Raw genomic sequence first — 25,890 nt, 5'->3', positions numbered from 1 at the left:
TGACAATAGAGTGAGAAAAATTGCATTTCCCCTCAGGGATTAATTTAGCACTCATCGTACCTCTGCAGTTAGGGCTAGTTTGATGGCGGATGAGAGGGAATCACTGCAGCAGTGGTTGTCATGCTGGTCACCAGGGTAAAAACAACGCACAGAAGCAGCCTGGTGCTCAACGTTAGCTCCTTTAGCATGGCTAGCCAGCACTGCCTCTCCCATGTTCGTCATGTTAAACGTTAAACTACACAGTACACATTTTGCATGCCCGGGTCCTGGTCTTTCTCGAGCCACGCCTTATACTTGTCCAAGTAAAGCCAGACAAAAATAAATTGGCTCTTTTTCTGGCATTACATGAATTTACTACATGAAAGCACCGACTCAAGTTGGAATCTGACGTTACCTATATACAGAACAACATAACATCAAGTGACATGACTGATCTGCCTGAACATTAACACTGTCTACACAGTATATATACTGTGTATACTGTCCATGACTTTTCCTAAACTCTCTGGGTTTATTTATTTTTCCAAAACCTCTCCAGACCAAGAAACTGCTAATTTTCATTTCCATGACTTTTCCAGGTTTTCCATGAATGTGTAAACCCTGATTAGGGTTCATCCTTTTGGGAGCACAAATGTGTGTTCAAAATTTCACAGTAATCTGATTCAGGAAAGTCATATTGCTACTGAATTTTTGATGAAATCTTGTAAAGCTGTGAGCCCCACAGGCAAAATTCCTCCCTTCACAGTTTTAAAGAGGAGGTGGCAGAAATCTCAGGGACAGATGAGTCAAAACCGGACAAATAAAACCAACAGAGGTGTGAGAAAGTGTGTTTTGGGTTACGTGCAGTCTGTGTTTGAGGTGAACCAGACCTTTAATGTTGCTGCCACTGTGGCTCAACAACATAATGCAAAGTCACACGGATCATATTTCTCTTTGAAGAAGCTTCTCATTAGATCCATTTAAAACATGAGATTCTCACCTAGAGTCTGTTCTGCTCTAAAGAAACAAACACTCCCACGCTCTTCTCATTAACCATCCTGAAAATGCTACCAGATACTTCAAATCTCTTTTGATATTGAATGGAAAAACAAGCATGAAAAAAAGAAAATCCATTATAAAAAATGACCCAGATATCCAGAAGCGATATGCAAACAAACAAACAAACACTCAGGCAAAAACCCACCCACACATCTCCCACCGAACACATGCTAGAGAGGCCGGAGACAAGCGGAAAAATCTGAGCACAACACGCATAAACACACACATGCATACACACACACACATTCACACTCACAGCAGGATCTAGGTGTCACTTCCAGAGACACGCTGAGCTAATTAAGATTCATAAATACAGAAGCCTCCCAACAGGAACAGAGCGAGGAGCGAGGAGAAGAAGTTATTTCAGATAGTGTTCATCTTTTTTCTTACTCTTTTTGTGTGAGGAAAGTACAGGATGCAACACCAGCAGCGAATGAAAATAACCCTCGTGATGTTATCGTTAGTGCGCCGTGGTTCACTTGTATTTTGGTGAGAATGCAGGATGTATATTTCCTGAAGTGTGCGCCTTGCAGTACAGCATGCTCTGGGAAATGTTTGCTGGCCTGATGGTGTTCAATAATTCATCAACTTCTGTCACAAATCACTTTTATTTCTCTCAGGGCGCACATATACATTGAGAGAAATGTGCTTACGCAGCCAGATGCATATCCTCACATAAACACACACATATACACACATATGTATGAACACATAGACATTCAAGCATACAAATACCCTTACAGAGCTGCACTCTGCAATATAGAACAAAGTATTTCTTTCCCACCCATCTGTCAGTGTTTCCTTTGAGTTTAAAATCTTTTGGCATGTTGAATGACTGGGAGTCTTTAGAGGATACAGCTACTGATGTATCGGGGATACATCTGTCAGTGAAACCTGGGTGTGTGTGTGTGTCTGTTCATGTGTGTTTCTGCAAGTGTCAAAACAAAGAGACAGTCCAGTGAATATTTCATTCCAGTACGCTGCCTTTCCCCTGTGTTGCATCGCAATGCTGACCACTGAAACATGCAGGGATGCACTCAGAGTCAAGAGACAAACAAAAACAAAAACAAATACACACACCCACACACACCTGTTCAGTCAGCAGGCGTAGTTGTCGACTCCGAGGGTCTCGTTTGCAGAGGTTTCGTGCCGGAGCGACCACCGTGCAAACACACCTGCCGTCAGGATCTGAGGCCGTGCTGTACACCTGCCAGCCCTCCTCTGAGCCTGGGTACAAACCCTGCACACAAACAAGCTCTGCGTTAATGAAGTCACTGTGGGAATACCGTGTCTGCTGTGGATTCAACAGAGAGGGTCAATAAAACCCATTTTAAATTATGGGATTTTGCTGTTTTGTTTTTGTCTGTGTGTGTTTATTTTGTCAGTTGCTCACATTTTTTGAGAATAAACATGACCTTTGGGTACTTTTGTTTATTTGAAATAAATAAATTCAAATAAAACATGTTTGGGTGATGGACTAGTTATTGGACAAAGCAAGGGATGTGAAGTCACCATGGACTCAATTTGTGATATTGAGTCCTGGTATATACATAAAAGCGACTTAATGGTCATTTTTGACATCCTATAGACAAGACAATTATCTGAATATCTGAGAAAAAAATCATGATATTACTATTACACAAAATGATCATTACTTGTTTAAATATACCTTGTGTAATATGATTGCTAAGCTTGCCATTTCTACTGGTTAACACTTTTTAAAATCCTATTTTTGTCCCCCACTACCTCTAAAAAAGATTGATTTGATTAATAAAAACTAAAATCAAGGCCATTACAAAATGCAATTTTAATTTCACTTAAATAGAGGAGTCCATTTCTAAAAGCGTTAATGTGTTTATAATAAACAGTGTAATACTTCCAGGGAAATAAAAACACAATTTTTCTCAGATGAAAAATTCTTTTCAGAATGTTATGATTAAGACTTATTAATAATTTTAAGTTTAGATGCAGTATTAACCCTATGCATAGTTGATAGGCTGACGGGAATGTTGTTAGTTATTTTACCATCAACCAAAATATTGGACAACTTAAAACCCTGGCCTGATGATAGCACTGGATGGCAACAGTTGTTGCAATTCATTCAGAGGTGGACAAGACATGTCTGAACCAAGGGTCATGGCAGTCTAATCAGTGCTTGTCGAGACATTCAACTATTTTTGTTTTTTGGTATGCAAAGGTTTCCAGCAATCTCTTAGATTATAAAAATAGGGATCACTTTCAAATATGCAAAGATCTGAGTCAGACACACTTAAGTCCACATTCATGACCTGTGCTGTCAGAAAAATAAACCCAGAGGACAAAAAAGAAGAGCAAACAAGAATGCTGTGAAAATGCAAAATGCAAAGTTGTCCTCACGTCAAAACATTGCTATTGTTGGAGTGTGCTTGTCAGCAGTGATGGAAGACGTATTTCCTTTTTTTACTACAGTAAAAGTACAAATACCACACTGTAAAAATACTCTGCTACATGTTAAAGTCCTGCATTCAAAACCTCATGTAGTAAAAGTATATACAATGATTCTCACAAAATGTACTTAGAGTATGAAAAGTAAAAGTACTCTCTCTGCAGTTAATGTTCCCTGTTAGTGTTTAACTACCATATACGATGTTTTAGGATCAATATTATTGCTGCATTAACATGTATGACATAGCTCAGCTGTAGTGATTGGACTACAACTTCCTCTTCACTAGCAGCTTGACTGGTGCTTGAGTGGTGCATTGTGGGATACACTTGGCTCTAAATACGTCTCTTATGTATGCTGGGAAGTGCACATCAAGTGTGGGTGAAGTGTACTCTGTTGCATGTTGTTCAGACATGGGACTGACTTCCTTATTGCCTGGTGATGTTTGAACGTGCACTAAAGTGCCCAAGATCTAAAGCACGGGTACTGGCTGGGTCGTAAAGCGATTAAGTAAAATTAAATTCAAAAATTGAGTGTGTATTTAAAGATAGATTGTCTTAAATCTTTGCAGAATACCAATATATACCAGAGCGGTGTGTATAAACTGTGAAAAAACAAACTCAGCAGAACTTACGTCACAAATTACATCAGTGTTTGAAAAAGAAATCAGCCATGACAGAAGAAAGGAAGCTTTCAGTCATGAGGGGCTGCCTAAAAGCATCACACATTTTATTTTGTTGTTTGTTTGAAATAAATCCATTTCCCCTCAATCTGAAAGGTAATTGGCAGTCATCAGGGCTGCCTGCCACCTCCCCCAAGCTTCCTCCATCTCCAAGCGGACGATGATCGTGCTCACAAGCAGATCTACCACATGAAAAGGGAGATACAAGGCCTGGTGGCTTTTAAGAGAGAACCACTGAAGGGAAGGGAGAGTCTTTGCCTACACGATTGGCAACAGTAAACTGAGAATAAGCAGTCTGCAGGAGCTTCTAGAGATCAGGAAAAGGGAGTTCAAAGACAAATACAAAAAGAGCCAGGAGACCATCACAAAGCATGAGACAGAAATCTCCCAGCTCAAGAAAAGTCTCCAATTCCAGGAGGAGATAATGGATGCTGCCCAGCACTTGAGCAAGTTGAGTACAACGAGATGGTAGCAAGGTTTGAGACAGAGAAACAAACAACCAAGTGTTAATGGTGACATCTGAGTGCCAGAAGCTGCAGATTGAATACAAAAAGAAACTGAGACAGTTGGAGGGGCTGATCATCCAGACGGACACTAGAATCCTACATCTCATGAGGGAGAGGGATCATCTCTCTTAGAAGTACACTGACCTCTAAAACCAGCTGTGGAGCACAGTAGGTGAACTCCTTTATCTCATGGTTGAGAAACCACAGAGCTGGGAGACGGACCTTAAGCATAGTGAGGGAGAGAATATGCAACTAGATGGAGAGAAGAAGGTCTGAAAGCAACTGTTTGTTTGCTTCACAAAAAATGTGACAAGACAGACAGAGATGGAGAAAACAAAAAGCAAATGTATGAGAAGAAGGAAAAGGAGGAGAAGGCTGAGATGAAAAATAAAGAAAACGAGGAGAAGATGAAGAAGAAGAGGAAGAATTATATTCTGTATAGGATGCACAAGCACAACAACAAGGTGGAGGAGGCTGCATGTTGTTCTGCACCAGTTGGACCACAATAGCTTCCTTTTCCTCCCCATTCATCCCTTCATCCTCCCCTCCTGCCTTCATCTCCCTTACCCCCTCCTTCTACCCACCCTTCCTCCATTCTCCCCTCCACCCTTCCTTCCTCAACCTAACCCCCTACCCTTTAACCTAGCTAAATTTAGGGCAGCACAGTGGCTCAGTGATTAGCACTGCAGCCACACAGAGACACCTCCTCCTGCTTCTGTGTGGAGTTTAAATGTCCTCCTGTGTCTGTGTGGGTTTTCTCCTGGTCCTCAGGTTTTCTCCCGCATTCTACACATATCCATATTCCAAATATATTTAAAAAAACTTTGAACAAACTAAGATAAAGATCAAATAATCAAATAAAAGTTCAGTATGTCTGCTTTTTTTTTTAAAAATAAACTAGTCCATACCCATTGGTAGCTTTGTCACCTTCTACCTATGCCAATCCTCAATGCCTATGTGCAGTTTCACATAGATTGACCACGTCAGTGAGTAGAAAAACGTGGGATAGACAGAAGGACTGACTGACAGAATGACACACTGACAGTTTCCGTGATTATGTACAGCATACCATACCATGACTTAGTCATACCAAAAATTAGAAAAAAAACCTCAAAACATTGGGCCACAGGGGGAGCCACAGCGATCGGGCGCATTTTAGCCATTTTTAAGCATTTTTCTGTTGTTATAGCGCCACCCAGTTGCCAATTAGAGTTAAATTTCTCCAGTCACCTTGAGGCGTCCTATTCTACATATTTACCAAGTTTAGTAAAAATCGATATGGCGGTTAGGCCTAGATAAGAAATTAGCTCTTTAGCGCCCCCATTTTGTTTGATGGGGTCAATAATGGAGGGGTCCCCTCAGATTATGTGTGGTCATATGCCTACAAAGTTGCGTGGTGATCAGTGAAACCCTTGAGATGTTATACACCTTTATGTGATGAGCCACGCCCTCCGCAATATTCATTGCCTTATAGAAGCTCAGTTTTAGTAAGTTTTCCATTTTTTGCCAAGAGGGAACTTCAGATATTGGTCCCTAGATTATGTTCACCGAGTTTCATGCAGATTGGTCAAACTTCCTAGGAAGAGATCGATTTGAAGTGTTTTTCAAAAAATTCAAAATGGCGGAAAATCTATATAACCGGAAGTTATGGGTTCTTGAGGCAAATGTGTTCCTCATGAGGAGAGGCATCTCTGTGCAAAGTTTCATGTCTCTACGACATACGGGGCATGAGATATGCCCATTCAAAGTTTGCAATTTCAATCAGTTGCTATAGCGCCCCCCTTTGGCCAATTGATGTAATATTGCTTCATTCGCATCCTCCCATGACCCTCTACCACTGTGCCAAATTTCACATGGATTGACCAAGTCAGTGAGGAGAAAAATGTGGGACAGACACACACACAGATACACCCACAGACAGAGTTTTCGTCATTATATAGTAAGATGTATAAATACATTATTGTATGTCATTATGGAGGCTGTTAAGTAGGATTGGACGATATGGAAAAATTAAATCACACAACATTTTTACCAAATACCTCAATATTGCTATTGCAACGATATTGTAGGGTGGATTATTGATGCTTTCATAAAATATTTTGATTAGAATTTATATAAATAATAACCAGCAATGTGGATATAATGACTAAGTGGGTAAAGGCAAATAATTGTACAGCTAGCACAATGTGGTAAGATCAGAAAATTGCATCACTTTACTGTAATGCAGCCTTTAAAACCAGAAAAAGACTACACTTATGATACTGTATGATGATATCCAAATACAGTATACAGTAAGATGATACTATCTAGTCTCACACCACAATATCAACAAAATATTGATATATTGCTGGTGGGACCCTCCAGAACCCAAACTGCAGAGAGCAAACAGCGACCAGTGGTGCCTTTGCTAAATGGCCTCCTGACACCAAAAGAAACTGAATCATTCTGCTGCACTGAATGTCAGTGTGGAAAGTGTTTTTCTGGAGGCTGTCACCATTTACAAACCAGAGAGAGCCCATGTGTGTGTTGCTATGCATGTAAGTTTTACTTCTCATTAGGACAAAAGTGTGCTGGAGACTATGGTTGGACTATTTGATAAAGAGAGTATTTTGAGTACATCACTTTTCTTTGGTCATTTTATTTTGCTTCTGCCTCCGATAAGTGACCAAGAGCTGCTGCATCGCCGTCTGAGAGACAGCAGGGAAATACAGTGTGGAGCATTTCACATCTTACTCACTGAATTAAGGATTTATTTCGACCAAACCAGAGTCAATGATTTTTGGAACAGTGGACTGGGTTAACCGTGGCCAGTTGAAAAATCACTAAAGACCTTCTTCAGGATCACAAAGATAAACTGGAAAAACAACCAAAGCCAGCAGGCTGAGACGGCAGATGATCATTGAGTGATTATTTCTGTCACCTAACACTGTGTTTCAGCTGACAAAGTAATAGCTTTTGGCTGTGGTGGTGATAAACTGCTTTCGAGTACTATACAGTAAGGCATGTTTGTTGTTGATAACACTGTGTTATTGAATTTATGTCATTTTTTCCTGGTGCTCAAGTCGAATAGTAAAGTCAGTTATTTCAAATGCCTTTTCTTCCTTAAAACAGAGCCCTGTTTGAGGCGCCCACCTCCACCTGCTGGACAGGTTTGAGGAGTATTTCGAGGTTGAGCATCAGGAGCTTGGGCGCAGTGCATCCTGGTGCATGGTGGCACTGCAATGACAGGAAATACAGCATGCACAGAGGAATTTATTGTTTCAACTGACTGCATTTACCATCAACACTGATTGCATATCCACTTAAAATGTGGCAAATTTCTCCTTTAAATAACACTTGATCAGTATTCCAGAGTTTATGACTGAAATAGCTAACGAGTGAGCCATCTCGCTCCTTTCTCATCTTTGTTGAAACCTGCACCTGCACAGCACCGATCAGCCCCTCAGAAACTTCAAAACGAGAGCTCTTTCATGCTTGCATTCTTATTGCTCAGACCACGTGTTGATTAAAATTCAATCTGATGCTCTGCACAAAAATGAGAGCACTGTTGTTCAAAGAGATAGAGTGGGCTATTTCTATATGAATTATCGAACGGTTAAGTCTCACATTCACTGCATGGGCGCTCTGCTGCTCTGTCTCCAGTGTGCGCAGACTATGCTCTGCTGCTCCCACGGCATGGCACTCTGAACAGCCACATGCTATATTCCAGCAGTCCAGTTTGTGACACAGTGTGATCTGACTCTTGGAGTGACTTTTTCCAAACGCACACAACTGTTGACCAATCAAGCACATGTACTAACATTCTGTTGCTGAGGCGGATTTGACTGGGAGGCAGGGTGGGGAAAGAAAGAAAAAAACAGGAGAGGCCACAGTGGCTGATGGGCATACGATTTTCAAAAAGGCATCAAGGCCAGAAAGAGGGGCCATGGCCGCCATAGCCGCCATGAAATTCCTCCCTGGGTGTATATTCATTAAATATGCTTCTATCATGTGCAAACACCACAAGCTCCATGAGCACTGGCAACAGTGTTGTGGAATATTTTGCCCTGTATCACATCCCTCAGGACCTCTCCCTTCAGGCTGTTTACAACTCGTACACAGTATGTGTTCAAGGAGCACAGTATCAGTATAGGAGTACAGTGTATATAAGAGACATGTACAGGAATCAGTTTTAAAATGTCTGTATTTTGATATGAAGGTGCCAATGAAAAGAGAATAATTTAACATTAAAAAGGGTCTAAGTCATTGTGTGCCTCTTTAAAACAAAATGAAGTGACTGCTAAAGCTATATTTCACAGACCTTGTGAAGTGTTTTATGTTTTTGTGTTTACTGTATTATAGTTATTTCGTGTGAAAAGTGTTTTTCAAAAGGACCCAATGAGTCATACTGCTGAAGCAGTTTCTTTTGTGTATTTTCTAACACATATTTGCTTAGAAACTCAGGATGTTATTCAGGTCAGGCTGTCGTTAGAAGGGTGGACAAATATTTTCCTTTAAAAATGTTTCTGTCTAATTCTATCTTGCTGGTAAATCTCGGCGGAATTTCAGGAGCTCTCGACTGGACACATATTGTGATTTAAGTGTCCATTAATGTTAAAAAGGAGAGTGCATGCTCTTTGCACTTTATTGTACTTGACTGCACCACAGACATCTGTGTCTAAATTAGATATTTCTCATTTGCAGCTAAAATCGGCTGTGACATCTCCCACATGCCTGTGTCCAGGAAAGCTCGCAGCAGAACTGGAGAGTTTCCACCCTCTGCAGCCACAGCCGGAGCTGCTGTTCTCTCTGGCAAAAAGTCACCGGCTCCCCAGAGCTCACAGAAATCTGTACAAAAAAATGATTTCTACTCATATCAAAGCATGACTTCACTCTTACTTTAGCTGTTGCCTTTTCATAAAAATGTTTTCTGATTTTATTCAAAACTTTAACATTCAACTTATTAAGCATATAATTTTGGTTTTGGTTTAGTGCAACATTTATATCCAGAAAAAAAGATCACTGAATAATATGGGAGCAAATTATAAAGTAACTAATTTGAGAAGCAACTAAATACCTCATTGTTTTCTTTGATTATTATTATATAATGTTGAAATTAAAATCTGACTGGAACTAAACTAATTTATGTTGTTGCTGAACCTTAAAGATTCAAGCTGTAAAAATCAAACTTGCACATCAAGGGTATCAAAACGACTGATTAAATTACTTCCTGTACGTGAAAGTGGTCGCTCGCAGTGATGTATCCAGAGAGAATCATCTCCCGACTCTCACCGTTGTCATAGCATTGTTTTCACCTGCAAGAGGCAGCTGTTTTCAGTGATAAGTAGTGATGGGAATTAGGGCTCTTTGGAGCTCTGTTTCTTTCTGAGAGCCAGAATAATGGCTCAACCTTCTTTTTTAATTTGATTTAGGGTGCAGGGGTTACTGGGTTTATTTGCAAAATAATTACTTGGATAATGATAGGGTACAATTTGGATCAGATTCAAAGCATCAAACATTATTACACATGTGTGTTACATTAAAATATTTGGTCATATTGACATATGTCAAGAATAGCTGTCCTTCAATCTTTACCAATAATGATACCTCAAAACAAATTTATCTCCTGGGACAAAAGCATATCAAGGTTCATTTGGAACGGCAAAAAACCCAGAACAAGATATAAAACTCTTCAACTCGCAAGGAGTAGGGGTGGAATGTCCTTGCCAAATTTGCAAGAATATTTTTATGCAACACAGCTGAGACCTGTAGCATGTTGGTGCATACCTGAGTATGAAGCGAGGTGGAAAGATATGGAAATGGAAGTTACAGATTTAACTCAAGGTTTAAACAATGGACAGAGAAAGGAATTACCCTCTGCACCATTTTTAAACAGGGGAAGTGTATGAGTTTTCAAGAATTAAAAGAGAAATTTGGATTAGAAAAACAAGATTTTTTCAGATATTTACAAATTCGAGATTACGTTATGAAAGAGATTAGAACTGATTCTAAAACTGAATTGAATGGCATTATCCAAATTATAGTGGATGCATATCATCAGAGTAAATCTAGGGTCATCTCAGCCTTTTATAAAGCCCTCCAGGATGATAGAGAAAACTCAACACTATACCTCAAAAGCAAATGGGAATCAGAGTTAGATATTGACATTTTGGAGGATGATTAGTACGAAATGTGAATGACAGAATGCACTACCACCAGCTCACAGACATGGAGGGAATATGGTTGGAAGAACCTCACTAGGTTCTTCATAACACCTCAGATCAAGAGCAGACAATTAAAGACCCAACAACTATGCTGGAGGCTCTGTGGTAACCAAGAGGGCAACCATACACGTCTTCTGGTGCTGCTGTAAATTAAAACCTTTTTGGAATATTGTAAATACAACTATTAAGGACATATTGGATTATGATATCCCAAATAACTGTTGTCATGTACCTGGGAAAAATTGATCAAGCTGTGCAAAAAGAAGACAGGTATCTGGTTAAAATTTTACTTATTGCCAGCAAAAAGGCTATAACTAGGAACTGGTACAAAGTGGAAATACTGAAAAAGGAGCAATGGTTTGAGATCATCCTGGATATTCACTCAATGGAAAAGTTGACTTACCAACTAAAACTCAAGGGACATATATTTGACAAAAACTGGAGGAAATGGACCACCTACATGGAAAGTGATACCAACAATTAACTGGACTAATTGGAAAGAACTGAGAAGAAAAACCACACATGTTGGAGATGCCCTTCTGTATTCTTGTTTATCACCAGTTGTGATTGTCAACAAAATTGAAAATAAAATAAAAAACAAAGTTTAAAAAAAAAAAAAAAAACAATAGCTGTCCTTATGCAAAAATAGCACTACTAATGAAATGGTATGGTATAAAAAATAATTACATAACCTTATACAGACACATATTTCAATGTATTTTGTATGATATAATATGAAACATAATATTTCTGTTCTGTTTATAACTCTTTTTTGGTCATTGTCATGTATTTCTTTTGTAGTGATTTACAGTAAATGTGCGCTCTGATGGGACATGAAAAAAAAAGGTGTGTTCAAATGTTAACTTAAAAAAGGAGCTGGCTCACAGAGCCGACTTGTTGGTGGCCAACATGTCGCTAGTGATAATACTAAACTGTACTCCACCTGTGCAGCATCAAATAGCTGAAAGACAAAGTTAGCAACCAAAGCTGGTGAACACTGTGGAGCATTTAGCACGTAAGAGCCAGATATTTCCATCAGGAGCTGGTGGAGACCACAAACAGAGCAAAACAACACATTCTCACTCCGACCTCATCACATATTGACATTTGGTCATGAACTTTCCACGTCCACATACCCTGGGTGTTGGGTGTTGTTTACATTCTCGGACACCATGCCAAGTTCTGCCTGTTACATGCATTGTCTTCTTTCAAAATACACTCTCGTTTTCACAGGAAATTAACGTTTACATACAGTCTCTTTCAAAATAAACGCATTACGTCAGTACAACAAACATCACAAATTGATGCTTTTTTTCCTTCAACAACAAACACACATGGTTGGGTTTCGGCAACAAAAGCACGTGGTTAAGTTTAGGAAAAAAGAACCGTGTTTGGCTCGAGAATCTTACGGGGCATGAACACCACTGTCTTGGGTGAAGGTCGGTGTTTGTTGGACCCATCCACCACCTCTCCCGCCTGCCCTACTCCGACTTTGGCTGTCTTGACTTTTGTGCTTGCTCCACCACGTTTCCCCCTGACGTTAAACTATAATGGCAACTGGCCACATATCATGCTGACGTTGAAGGACGCCTTTTTTTCGTTGGTCTCTGACGCTGCAAGTCACTGCCCAAGCGCTGGATTTCGACAACTTCAGAGTGAGATCCGGTTCAGCAAAAAGGAGGGTGAATATTGAACTTAAATTTACCAGGAGGCACAACTTCGGTTGAATGTCATTATTGCTCCATATCTGCTGGATGTCTAAATAAGTTGCATGTGCGTCATATGAACCTAAAGGGTGATATATGTCAGAGTTGTTTTGCAGCTTTTTTTAAATCTGCACTACTTTAAATTCAGAGCACGTGAATAGAGATAGATGTCTTTCAAATGAAAATATTTCAATGCTATAAATTCAGTGTTTTTTAAATTGCAACATTAGGTATAGTGGTAGTATGAGGTAGTTGTGGTTAAATTTCACTATTCATTCAGTTGCAAGAACAGTGCAAACAGGCTTTTAATGGGAACAATATGCATTTGTTGATGTGATTTTCAAGGCTCACGGCACACAACAAGACACGTACGTTCATCAATATTTCTAAAATACCCCCGAAGTTGTTATATAACACGTTTCTTTTTTTAAGTTTTTTTGGGTTATTTGGGACCTCATTAGGTAGTGCTGAGGTGACAGCAATTGTTCCCTGAGGTCTAAACGTTGGACCCAATTCACAACGCATTAAATCAGGGAACACATGAAATCATGAGCTCATTTTGGTGAGGTTTAACTAGGTCTTCAGTTTGACCTACTTACACAAGTGTTAATATTTAAGAACAATGTAAAGGCATGGCTGAGCTCAACCTGACACACACCAGCCTGTCACAGTAATCTGGCTGAGAAGCTGCCCTACAAACCCTGAAAAAGAATAACGACAGAGGAGGAAGCCAGAAAGATGGAGACGTGAGAGGAGGTACGTGAGGGGGAGGCGGAGGCCTAGAGGGAAACATCTGATAAATCAATCAGCTGGGTTTGGTGTGGTAACCTTGAAGTCCCATTTACAATGGAGCTGACGGGGGTAGGGGGGGGTTTCAAACAGGAGGACGTGGCTGGGATGAGAATTTAAGCATCGTTTGTGCCTACTGTTCAATGTAATTAAACAGAGGAGGACATACGGCACCTAAGGGCTCATTTCACACAAGGGAAAAATGATAAAAATCTACTCAGGCAGCTCAGCTGATTATGATCAGTGCAAATAGAGAGGCAGAGTAGATAGCTAACAGAACTAAATTCCTGCAAGAATTCAACAGATAGAGGCAGAGGCAGTCGAGATAGGACAAAAGAGTGTAAGGGCGTATTTTACACACAAAAATCTGAATGTCTAATGTTGCCATCAACGAGGGGTACTTGCATCTGAGGGGGTACCTCTGCCAGAGGGTAAAGGCAACGATTAGGGAGTAGGTCAACTAATTCAAAAAACAGTTTAAAAATATATTTACATATTGTGTCAACTGTAACACCTAGATACTACGTAGTGCAAATGAGAGTACGTGAAAACTAGTTAGATGGCAAGCATGCAAAGACGTCTAAACATTTGATTAAAAGTAATGGATAAATGGTCACAACAGAGAGCTAACCATAATGGATAAACCTTAAAATAAATTGCTTAAAGAACTGAATTAAAGGCCTGTATTTGTTATGAGCGCTTTCACACAGAATACATATTACACGGTGGGAAAAAAACATATTTTTTTCTGAATTAGGTCGACTCTTCTGAGCTCTTATAACAAATAAAAGCATCAACCAATCAAGCTGTGAGGAACAGACGTTGAAAATTGCATCACTGCCGGTTCACGTATTTTTAAAGCAAAGTATCTGCACGCGAAGTGTTGTTAATTCACCATGGCTGTGGTGTGTAACAGCCTTAATGGATAAAATGGCTAAAAGTATTGTATAAATGGTCACAATAGAGCTGTACGTAATAGATAAATGTGCTAAACTTAATGGATAATTGGTTGATATATTTAGCTAATGGATAAATAGTTGAAATAGTTAGCTTACGGTTGTGCATTCGACTTTGTAACAGTTCGCCAAAATGAATGAATACACAGGTAAAATATTCAATGAAAAGTGATGGATTCATTATTAAAATACCATCGATAGCAAGCACTTATAAATAAACATTTGAAAAAGCTAAAAGTAAGGGATAAATGGTTGAAAGAGATTGCTAAAAGTAAAAGATACAACTTAACCAAACAAACCTAAACACTGACATTTCCACTGCATGAAAAAGTAACAATTCCACTGTTATACAATTAGTAGTGTTAAATAACACCCAGTTTTGAACATGACAGTGGTGACGGTAAAGGAGTGAGCTCCTCTGACAGAGCTGTGAGGGAACATCAGACAAAAAACGTTGGCAGCCTCTGATCTAGCTCACAATGTATATATGTTGTATATATGTATATATGTATATATATATATATAGATATATATATATATATATATATATATATATGTGTGTTCACATGATTCACAACTGATTTACAGCTCTACAGCAGCTAAAGACTTCAGAAATGTCCTGTCTATCATCTCCTGGCATAGCATGAAGTAGCGAGCCTGCAGTTCTAACATCTCCATCTGTTCTCAGCCACTTCTTGTGTGTGTTTGTGTTTTTGCGAGTGTGTCTGTGTTTGTGTGTAGGCGTCCTCTTGCATGAGACTGCATGCACTTTGCTGAACTTGCAAAGTGCTGCCACAAAGCAGCTGTGAGGTGCTTCTCCAGCCAGAAAGCTAAATCATGCAAAGTCCAAGCGCGCACATAAACACAAACACACACACACACACACACACACACACCTTCTATACACACTAAAGAGACCTGTATGTGCAGTGGTCCAGCATCTACATGTCGAGGGTTGCCAGGGTGTTGCTAGGGCAACAAATCGCTGGCTGTCCCATGGGTGAGTCAGCCTTCCCCAGGAGAAATATCACCCCAGTAAGTCAGAGGGAGCAATCCTATTACCCCTCTGCTTGCTTGCTTGCTTGTGTGTGAGTGTGTGTGTGTGTGTGTGTGTGTGTGTGTGAGTGTGTGCATGTGTGTGTGTGAGTGTGTGAGTGTGTGTGTGTGTGTGTGTGTGTGTGTGTGTGTGTGTGTGTGAGTTGGTGCATACTGTACATGTGTTGTTTATGAGTCATAAACAGAAAATATTATTTATTCATTTATTTATTTATTTATTAGTGCTATTTATTCTTCATAGTGGCGACATGCTGTGCTCTTTTTTTCAGATGTTGTTCTAAATCTGTTCCTCTAAGCGTATTTTCCTTTTTGTTTCTTTTCCGTCTTTGCTCTATTTTCTGCACCAGTGAACAGATCAAATATCTGCTGCATGTGGGCTAAACGTTCCTGAATGTGTTGATCCCTGAATTTGACTCCTTGTCTCTGTAATTGTAGATTGTCTGAGTGTTTTGCTGCAATTCAGAAGCAACAATTTCTCTAATCAAATTAAATGTCACATTAGAGGGCTCATGCAGTCACAGCATATACAGAGAGTGGGTGCTGATGTGTAGGGAACAGCTGATTGAAGCATGCAAGTGTACACTGAAAGAACACAAGATAACTACAGCTGCTCCTCGACAACAAAAAAATTCTGCACTATTATATCTGACTCCTACATATTTTAAAGAATGTGACAGATGAACTTCTGGTGACAAAAAAAGCACATTTTTGTTTTGGATAAAATTCATACAGTGTGATTGTGTAAAGTGTGTATATACAGAATACATACACTGACGATTCGCTCATGTGTGCCTTCAGAGGAAATGACGGTTCCATTGAGTCCGACCAGCGACGGCAGAGTCTGGGACATCCAGTTAGTTACCATAGCCATGGTGCTGAGCACCGCACCGATCTTCAACATGGGAACACTCATCCTGACACACACACATTCACACACAACACACACACAAACAGAAACTCTGGATGGCTCTTACACACAGTCTAAACTGTTGACAGCAGTCATGCTAAAAAACAGAGGGCACACAACATGACGCTACAGGTAAAATGTTGTGTACATGCTCATGAGTTCTCAGCTCTAGAATCCAAAAAACCACAGCCGGGATCGTCCCACTGCTGAAGTCTGCGCTCCTACACTGCCACAGGTTAGAGAATAAATCCTGGAGCACAAGCTGCTCCAGATGCCTCCATGTGATGATGCATCAAGTCCAAACATCCAACGCTCAGCTCAGGCTGCAGGAGATGTTCCTGGAAACAGCTGGTTAGGTCCTACTGATCTCTGTGTGTGTGTGTGTTTCCTGGACTCCTTCCTTCGCCTGGCAGTAAGATGCTGTGGCTGAGCCAGCGCTGCTCTCTCATTTATCCACTAACTCTCTGCCTCTCCCTCCCTCCCTCCCTCCACCCTCTCTCTCTCTCTCTCTCTCTCTCTCTCTCTCTGTCGCTCTCCCTCTCAGACGCACTCCTGCATCTCTCCCTCTCACTCACGCTCTCATCTATTCTTTCAACTTCTTCATCAAACGAGCACATTCTCCTCTTGAACAATATTCCCTAAATGAACGAGCACATAATATAAAATATGAATTAAGATAACAAAAACCTTTTAAACATTTATCCTGTTCTTTTGTTGTCTACTTTCCTACCCACACTTCTTTTCCTTTTCATCTTATTTTTTCGGACCCCTAATTTCCCCTTTTCATCTTTGTTGCAGCGTACACATGTCTTTCTTTTCCTCTCTGTTTGCTCCTATTTTCCTTTATATTGATTAAATGCAAACGCCTACATGAAAGCACAATGCTCTGGATTGACCTCTCCCCCTGGTCTCTGTGTGTGCCTGTGTGTGTGTTAGAGTGTGCATTTGTGCTTCATGTGGATTGCAATCTGGTGCAACACTGCCACCATGTGGCCAGCAGTCCCATGTGGTCCCTGACCACAAACTCAGTATGCAAGCTGTTCCGTTCTAGATTTGATCAAAACTTGAGAGGAAGTACAAGATGTTCAGAGGATGTTTTATTTGATCTGTCTCTGCAGCGTTTCCATGGAGGCAATAAATTCCTTCCGCCCAAAAAAAGCCAGCCAATGTGTCACTGGAGTATTTTGTAGTGTTTGTGTCGACCTGCCCAGCGGCTGCAGATCAGAAGGAGCTAGTAAATCTTCTACAGAGCAAAAGTATGACCTAATTCCACATTACATACTGTGTGTGTGCAGTATACTATATACTAATTATCTTATTATGCTGTTTTTGCAGTTACTTTAAACTGTAAGGAAATAATGGATGCATCAAACTGCAACTTTGTGATGACGCTGCAGATTAAACTTCACAAAGACAGTAAGATGTTTTCTTTCCCCATGGGCTCTTAAGGCCCTTCATAATAAAGCCCCTTTCCTTTCTGTCTGAACTCCTTCATATCTACACACCCTTCCTTACTCTTAGATCCTCTTCTGCAATCCAACTCACATCTCCATCTGCCCACTTGACTACCACGACCTCTAGACCCTTCAGCCGTTCTGCCCCCCGCCTCTGGAACTCTCTCCCCCACGACATTTGCAATATTGACTCCCTTTCCACTTTCAAATCCCATCTGAAAACATGCCTTTTCAAGCTGGCATACTCTGTCTTATTTAATGCTGACACATATATGGTAACCTGCACAGATATTGACTTTATGATGATAATTTTATACCTGATATCTATAATTAGGATTTTGTCTAGTCATTTTCATTAACTTTTATTGCACATTACAGAACTGTTTGATTTTATGATCTATAGATACATTGCTGCTTTTTTTTTAACTGTGTCTTGTAAGGTGTCCTTGAGTGCTTTGAAAGGTGCCTTTAAATAAAACAGAATGCATTACGGAAATGTTTTTAGTCTGCATACGGACTGTTTTGAGAATACCAAGTTTCACATTTCATGACAATTAAGTACTGACAAAAAAGAGATGAATATTAGGAGTTTGGGGCTGAAACAGTGAATTTATAAATTGGTCGACTGACAGAAAAATATTAAGCAATATTTTGATGGTTGATCAGTCTTTTCAGTCATTTTCAGCCACAGATGTCGCTCTCAGTTATTAACATTTGCTATTTTTGTCTTGACTAATAATAAACTGAATATCTTTGAGTTTTTGAGTGTTGGTTGAGCAAAACAAAACATCTGATGACATCTGTCGGGTTTTAAAGAGTTCTGATGGGTTTTGCTAATTTCTGACATTTTAGGAACCAAATGATTAATTGATAAAATAACTGGTAGAGTTGTTTAGAATGAGAATACATGTTGTTATCTTCAGTGAAATGTTGGATTAACTGTTGTGTTTTGGTGACAGTGGCATTACTTGTTCATTATTTGAGGTCCCACAGGTCTCAACTGCTCTACTGTATATATGAAACTAATTACATTGACTTTTTCCCACAAACTGGGCTTGCACATTTGATGATGGTGACGAAATACGGAAATGACCATAAAGCACTGTTAATACACCAAATGAGGCTGGCACATTCAGTCTGATCTCACTCTGGTGGTGATGGTGACACACACACATTGCATTTTGCAGAAATGATGACTTTATGATGACGATTTTATACCTAGCTTTTACGACTATGATTTTATACCTAGCTATTTTATTAATTTATTATTGTCTATTACTGCTTTGCTTGATTTTATGGTGTCTGGATGCAGCGCTGCTTGTTTTTTAAACTGTGTCTTCTAAGGTGTCCTTGAGTGCTTTGAAAGACGCCTTTAAATAAAATGCCTAATTATTATTATTAGGAAATATAAATAGCTTTATATTCTACATATGGGCAATTTGTTGAAAAATAATAAATTCCTTTCATTTGCTAGAAAGAAGAAAGCATCAACAGAGACAGTACATAGAGACGTTTCTTATGTTTAGAGTCAAGTAGACGCCTTAGAGACAGAAATACAGTTATTTGGGATTTTAAAAGAGGTGATGCTGCATAAAAATCTTTGTGTTTAACTGTGTTTTACAGCTACAGACATCAAACACAAGTAATGCATAATTTTCTGTAGCAGACATCTGAAGCTTGTCATCAATTCAAAACCATATTTATAAGCATGTCTCATAAAATTAGGAAATGCCATTAAGTTCCAAGCTGATGTAATAATGTAAGGTATGTTTTGTGCTGTTAAATGGAGCCTAGGGTGTCGAAGACCCTCTACACAACATTAGTGTTAATAGCTAATGTGTGGGAGCACCTCTCATGGTATTAAAACAAGACGAGCATCTTTTAACTGCAGCTCAACTAGAGAAGAACACGGCTGCTCTGTGGTTCACGCCTGGAGCGATTATGTTTCGACAATTTAACTAACCAACACTAAATGTTTTATTGTGCCTTTGTTCTCATCAGCAGTTACATGCTCAGGCTTTCTTGTCTGAGCAAAGAAACCCCAGGATGCACATGGATTATACATAAAAAGCCCTTCAGCGACTACGCAGAACTAACATGAATATTTCAATCAGCAGCACTTAGGGCAAACACGGTCGTCAGGAGATGGGGGGCCACAATAGAGCCGACATGACAACTGAGCAGTGTGAAACACCTTCAGGGTATTTATGGTCACTGACTCAGGTAGCTCTCTCTTTGTGTTTCTAGGAAATAATGTTTTTTATAGAGCAAAAGAGCAAAGCAAAGTTGCAAAATACATCACAGAACAGCAGATAAAAAAGACTGAAACCCAAACTTATCAGCCGCAACAATGAGCCCAAAGAAGGCACGTTAAACTGCACAATGAAAGATAACGATGATTTCTCTGTGTGCAAAGCCCCCAAAAAATTTATAATAATGTGATTTTAGGAGTAACTGGAAGGAAGACTCTGAAGATGCTGGCAAGAACTCCTCTGGCAACAAATATTATATTTATCTAGTCCTTTTTATGCTGTCGATGCATGAAGCATTTCATTTCTTTGGACACGGTGTAGAAAGACTCAAAGACCCAGGGTGAAAACAAATGGGAATTTTTTTTTTTACAAGGCGTGCTTTTTCAAAGAGATATAAATACATCTCCAACGCAAACAAGTGCAAGCTTTAAATTTGGGAATTTAAAGAGGCAAAAAAGGTGCTTTGCCAAAGTGTGTATTACCACCCTAAACTTCACTTTTCTATGCTTTGAAAGCCCAGCACAAATACTCAGTTAGAAATGATTATCTGAAAAAAAAGAGGACTTCATCTCTCCACAGTGGGAGATTATAAATTAGTCTCCATCAACTTCATCCCTGGACATCTGATGTAAAGTTGGAAAAACTGCAAGTTTTCTAGCTTGTGATGTTCCAGCACAGAGATCAGAAGTTGGAGGTGGGGGCATCTTCTTACCTTACATGAGCAGACAGTAAACAGCAGCTGCAGCACCCAAAAGGCTCCAGGTGGACCCATCTCCATCACTTTCTCTCCTTTTGGTCTCCCGAGTCCTGACCCAGGTTTGGCTCACCACAGGCATGAAAAAGAAAAAGAAAAAGGCTATGACCCTGCAGAGCACTTAGGAGAGGCTCTGGCGTCTGCTTCAGGTACCACTGGGGACTGTACACCTCCCTTAGTTAGCCTCAGGGTTATGGACTACAGTCGTGGCTGGACTGGACTGGCTGAATCCCCTCTGGCTGAGGAAGAGGAACACAGTCCTGGTGTTGGCTGCATGCTGAGGAGAGCCACTCAGGCGCCAACTGGAGAGGACAACAGTCTTAGAGAAGGTGAAAGAGGGGGATGTAGGGGAGGAGGAGTTGGAGAAAAGGATGATTTTCTATTACGTCAACACAGGCAGTGGATACAGTTTGTAAATGGGTGTGTAGGTGCACTTGTAAGTGATAGATTGCATGTGAGATAACACTGTTGTTTTGGCCTCATGAACTTGTGTTTAACATGAGCAAGACGAGTAGTGCAAAAATAATGCCAGTTTTATTTCGAGCCCTGTGTTGTGCTGTAAAGATATGGCTGGGGAAAATAACAAACTGTCCCCAGTTCTGGTCCCTGAGGATTTGCTGCTTTTATTTGTTCAATGTGATAATAACTGACTTTTGTTTAGAACTGTTGTTCAAACCAAACAAGCAATGTTAATACAGTGACTTGAGGCTATAGGAATTTGCATTTTTCTGCATTCCCCCCATTTTCTGACACACATCAACCATTTAAATGATTAATTCAGCAGGTAATTGCCAATAAAAATTAGCTGCAGTCCTTCTCTGTAACAGTAGGGCTGATGCAATAAATGAGTTTCAGTACCAATCTCAAAACAATATATTTTTTCAAACCCTTTGCGGAATATAAACAGTTAATCAACAATTTTTTGTGCCCTGTTTTACAAATGTTAAGATGTCAAATTTTTTAAATGATAGCCTTAATGTTTCCTAAAAACAGAAGTTATAGAAGATCTTTGCCAAAAGAAAAAGTCTATAACTACTTAAATAACGGTATAAATCAGGAATTATCTGACAAAAGAAAAACATTAAAATGAAATAGAGTGTGAATATGGAGGCGTAATGTGTTCACTTGATAACAGAAAATTCAAATTAACAAGATAATTATGTCAAAATTATGAAAAGTTTTCATGGAGAAAAATAATTACTGAGATTATTATTATTATCTCTTTAATTAAAAAAAATATATATATAGGAGATTATCTTGTGAATTCAGAGAAACAAAACACTTTTTTTTCCTTTTCATAAAAACCTTTCTCAGGATCATAAGACAACAGTTCAGAAAAACAGAGCAAATATTTTTTCCCCATAAAATATTTTCTCTGAATTTTTGGATAATAATCTGAAAAAACCCCGAATGAATGCTTTATGCTTCTGTATGAGTATTAGACAGTTTTCATACATACATATATAGAAGGTATTACACAGAATATTATTATTATTTTTCATTTTCGTACATTTGCCATGTCATGAAGTAAAAAACGGGAGAATATTCTAACCGTTGCTGTGGGATAAACTGTACTTTAAGCTAGGTCTTCTTAGAGCTAGCTAGCTGAGGCTACATGCTAATCCTTAACATCAAGTATTTAGCTGTAACATGTTAGAAAGAAAGTTTTACCTACTTTTGTTGACGCCTGGTTGAGGTCAGAGAATCGCCAAAATTATTATTTTAATCTCTGAGGACCATAAATGTCTGCATCACCTTACGTTTAGCTATTCAATAACGTTAGCTATGTCCAGATATTTCAGTTACCACTTATTATCATTAGCTACCATTAGCCACACTGCTAATTTAAACGTTAATACGTTAGGGACAGTTCTCTACCTGTCATAGGAGGACTGGGTTTGACTACCTTTTTTATTTTTTTATTTTTTTAATTCGAAATAACTCATTTTTTTCCTCTTGTCTTGCATGCTGGTTAGTAAGTGCAAACAGTTTATTTTGGGCCAAATTTTAAATGAGACGTAAAATAAAGTTATTTGATGAAATATCATTATTTAAACTTGAATTTATTTTTTTTTTCGTGACTGAAGCATTCATAGCATGGGTTTGAAAAGGCATGTTTTCTTTAAAAATCGTGCTAAAAAAAATAAAAATAAAAAAATAACACAAACAGAAATCCTCTCCGAAAAAAAAACAGTCCCTTAGTTGTTTAAGATAAATGAAGAGACAAAATTTCTTTACTGTCTTTCTTGGCTTTCACATGATCTCTGTGGACACTTGACATCTATCTTCAGTACACAAAAAAGAAATCAAATATTGAACAGTGTTGAACCTTCCCTGGGTGGAAGCTCAAAGAGCATAACCTCAAATATGCCCCTTCCCAAGCTTGCTGCCACTGTGGGTGTATTTAACTACTATGTAACTGACTTTCATGTCACACCATCTATATTTAATTGCTAAAAAATTAGCGGTTAAACACTTGTGGTGTTCATCTGCTTCGTCTCATTAAAGTTTCAGCATCATTTTCTCCAGTGTTGGCTGTACTGCAGATGTCAGGAGGATAGACAGAGGAACAGAGAGAGAGGTCATCAAAAAGGGTGAATGAGGGATGACTGGGGCAGGAGGAGAGAATATGAGTGATGTATCCTCAAGCTGTAGGACAAAATGAATACAGAATACTAGCACATTTTCTGCACACATACACACACACACACACACACACACACACACACACACACACACACACACCTTAGACACAATTTCACTTGAGAGTGGAAATTAATGAAAAGCCTGGCCTCACGCCATCCCAGTTTAAGCTTCCTGCCAGAATGTAGGAATTATCTTCAACTCAAATTTGACATTTGAACAAGGGGTCTGTGTGCTGCCGACCTAAAGAAAGTTATTTATGCCTTTATTTCAATTTATACTCCCCATGTTCTGCACTTACACAAAGCACTTTGGAGCTGGTTCAAAATAGTCACTGGGCTTTTATCTGGAACACAGAGCGTACATTTTATCATCCCTCTACTGGCGTCCAGTTGCTTTAAGAATACATATTTCAGGATCTTCCTGATCAGTTACAAGGCATTAAATGGACTGGCCCCAATCTATTTCTCTGACCTTTCAGAATACAGGTTTTTAAACAGCCATTTGGTGCATTGTCATATTACTCCATCTTTTTATTGATATGCTTTTATATGGTCATCAAATACCCCAAAACCATCTTAAAAATGCTATAGGAATAGCAGAAACAATAAATCAAATGCAGATCTGACAGGACAAGTTTACAGCCATTGTGGCTCTGTGAGGTTTTACTAAGGCAAAGCTGTGCTGAGATTATCGGTTTTTACAGTTCATCCTGAGAATGTTAATGCCTGTATCAAATTTAACTGCAATCTTCCAAATAGCTGTCGAGACATTTTACTTAAAAAAACATTATCAACTTGTTTGTGGTCAGAGGAAGTCATTAGGATCAACCATCTCTGCACCACGAACACTTGTTGATAACAATCCATGAAATAGCTGTTGAGACATTTAACTAAAATACAAACATCTCAACCTCATGCTGACACTTTAAGAAAGAGGGATCACTTAAATTGGTATGCTTCTTCCAGGGCCAAAAAAAATTTAATCTGGATCAGAATCCCAGGTTTTGAGTCACATGACCTGGACTCGAGTCACAAATTTGGTGAGTTTAGACTTGACTTGACAAAATCGAAAAAGAGTTGCAATTTGACTTGGACTTAAACACAAATGACTCGTGACTTCACTTGGATTTGAGCCTTTTTGGCTTGAAAACACTTGATACCTTCCCCCAAGCCAAGATTTCTTCTCAACAATTCGGGGACCACGAATGTCTGTCGGAAATTTCATGGCAATCTTCACAATAGTTGTTGAAATATTTTAAAGTAAGTGGACTGACTGACATTGCCGTTCCTAAAAATTGTTTTTAACAGACATGCATTAGGGTACAGTCACACATGAGCGAATACAGGCAAGTGACCATCGCCTGCCGAGGCAATATTCATGTTGAATGTGGGCAGTGACTGATGTGATGGAAATGGAAAGCCAACTTGTTTGCTGATGCTGGCTAGCTTGCTAATAAACACTCTGTAATATGATGTTATTAGTACATTTCCATTTTCTTACGTTCTATCCTGTCTGCCAGCTCACTACCAGTGAGGCAGTGAGCACACTCTCATGTGGGGCAGTTTGTATTTTTTTGTGACTATTATCAATTTATCATACACTATCAGCTGTTTAAACAAAGCAACAATTGTTATCTTCTCCACACATATTTCTTTGTTACTGATTGAGGCTGCGACTTCCTAAAGTTCACCACAGATGAACTCCATGCCATGTGATCATGTGTTGCTTTGCCACCAGAAACTTTAGGTTACTTGTGTAACCCCGGTTCTGAGAGTAGCATGAGTGAGATGTCTCACTATGGGATACGCCTCCCTGCATATTTCTCAAAAGCATTTATCTCATTAAGCCAGACCTGATTGGCTGGTGATTGCAACGTCAGCAACAAGTGTATCCACCTAGCATTAAATTGCCTGCGCTACAACACAGCATTATTCAAACACCTCTTCACGCTTCGGAGCATATCTCAATCTATAACATAGCCTAGCTAGCTTCACTGTCCACTTTCCAAGCCATAAGCTAACAGCTCCATCGCCGGGTGCTACCTGCCTCCAATACACTTCAACCGTCTGGTCTTCACCATAGACTGGAATGTCACACAGTCTACCCGTCATGGTAAGGTTTATATCAGTTAGCATGCCAGCTGATGAAGATGGTCTTATATGTAGGGAGGCGTATCCCATAGTGAGACATCGAAACAAATGCTATGAATGAGAACAAATGTTTTCTTCTTTCCTTCGCTCACACTGAATGGAGGCAAATATTCACCAGTGTTCATTTTGCTCATGTGTGCCCATGCCCTTACACTGTATGTAGCCATCATGCGACCATATGTCACAACAGTAAGAGAAGTGCAGTGTGTGTATTAGTAGAAACAGACTAGAGTGCGGACCTAAAAAGAGCTCACTGAATGAATTCCCTGGTTGGAGAGCAGCAGATGGTGTCTCTCTCTCTGCTCCTCAAACCTTTTCTCTGTTGGCACTGCTTCACAAATGCATTCAATAAAACTTAATGTCATCATA

The 25,890-nt window shown here is 39.4% G+C and overlaps 1 protein-coding gene across 1 annotated transcript in view; it reads right to left on the bottom strand.

Moving 5' to 3' along the window:
- The window catches only part of LOC117254739 (noelin-2-like), a 39,214-nt gene extending 22,474 nt beyond the window's left edge, over positions 1-16,740 (bottom strand). Inside the window, exons 1-2 of the mRNA XM_033623135.2 lie at positions 16,128-16,740; positions 2,129-2,278 (exon numbers count right to left, since the gene is read on the bottom strand). Coding sequence (XP_033479026.2) covers positions 2,129-2,278; positions 16,128-16,271 — 294 coding nt within the window. The 5' untranslated portion in view covers positions 16,272-16,740. The remainder of the gene's footprint in view (positions 1-2,128; positions 2,279-16,127) is intronic.
- Positions 16,741-25,890: the final 9,150 nt, after the last annotated feature.

The sequence above is a fragment of the Epinephelus lanceolatus genome, chromosome 3, assembly GCF_041903045.1.
Source record: "Epinephelus lanceolatus isolate andai-2023 chromosome 3, ASM4190304v1, whole genome shotgun sequence".
NCBI classification, from domain to species: Eukaryota; Metazoa; Chordata; class Actinopteri; order Perciformes; family Serranidae; genus Epinephelus; species Epinephelus lanceolatus.
The sequence above is the reverse complement of the archived record's forward strand: the minus strand, read 5'-3'. Positions and strand labels throughout refer to the sequence as shown.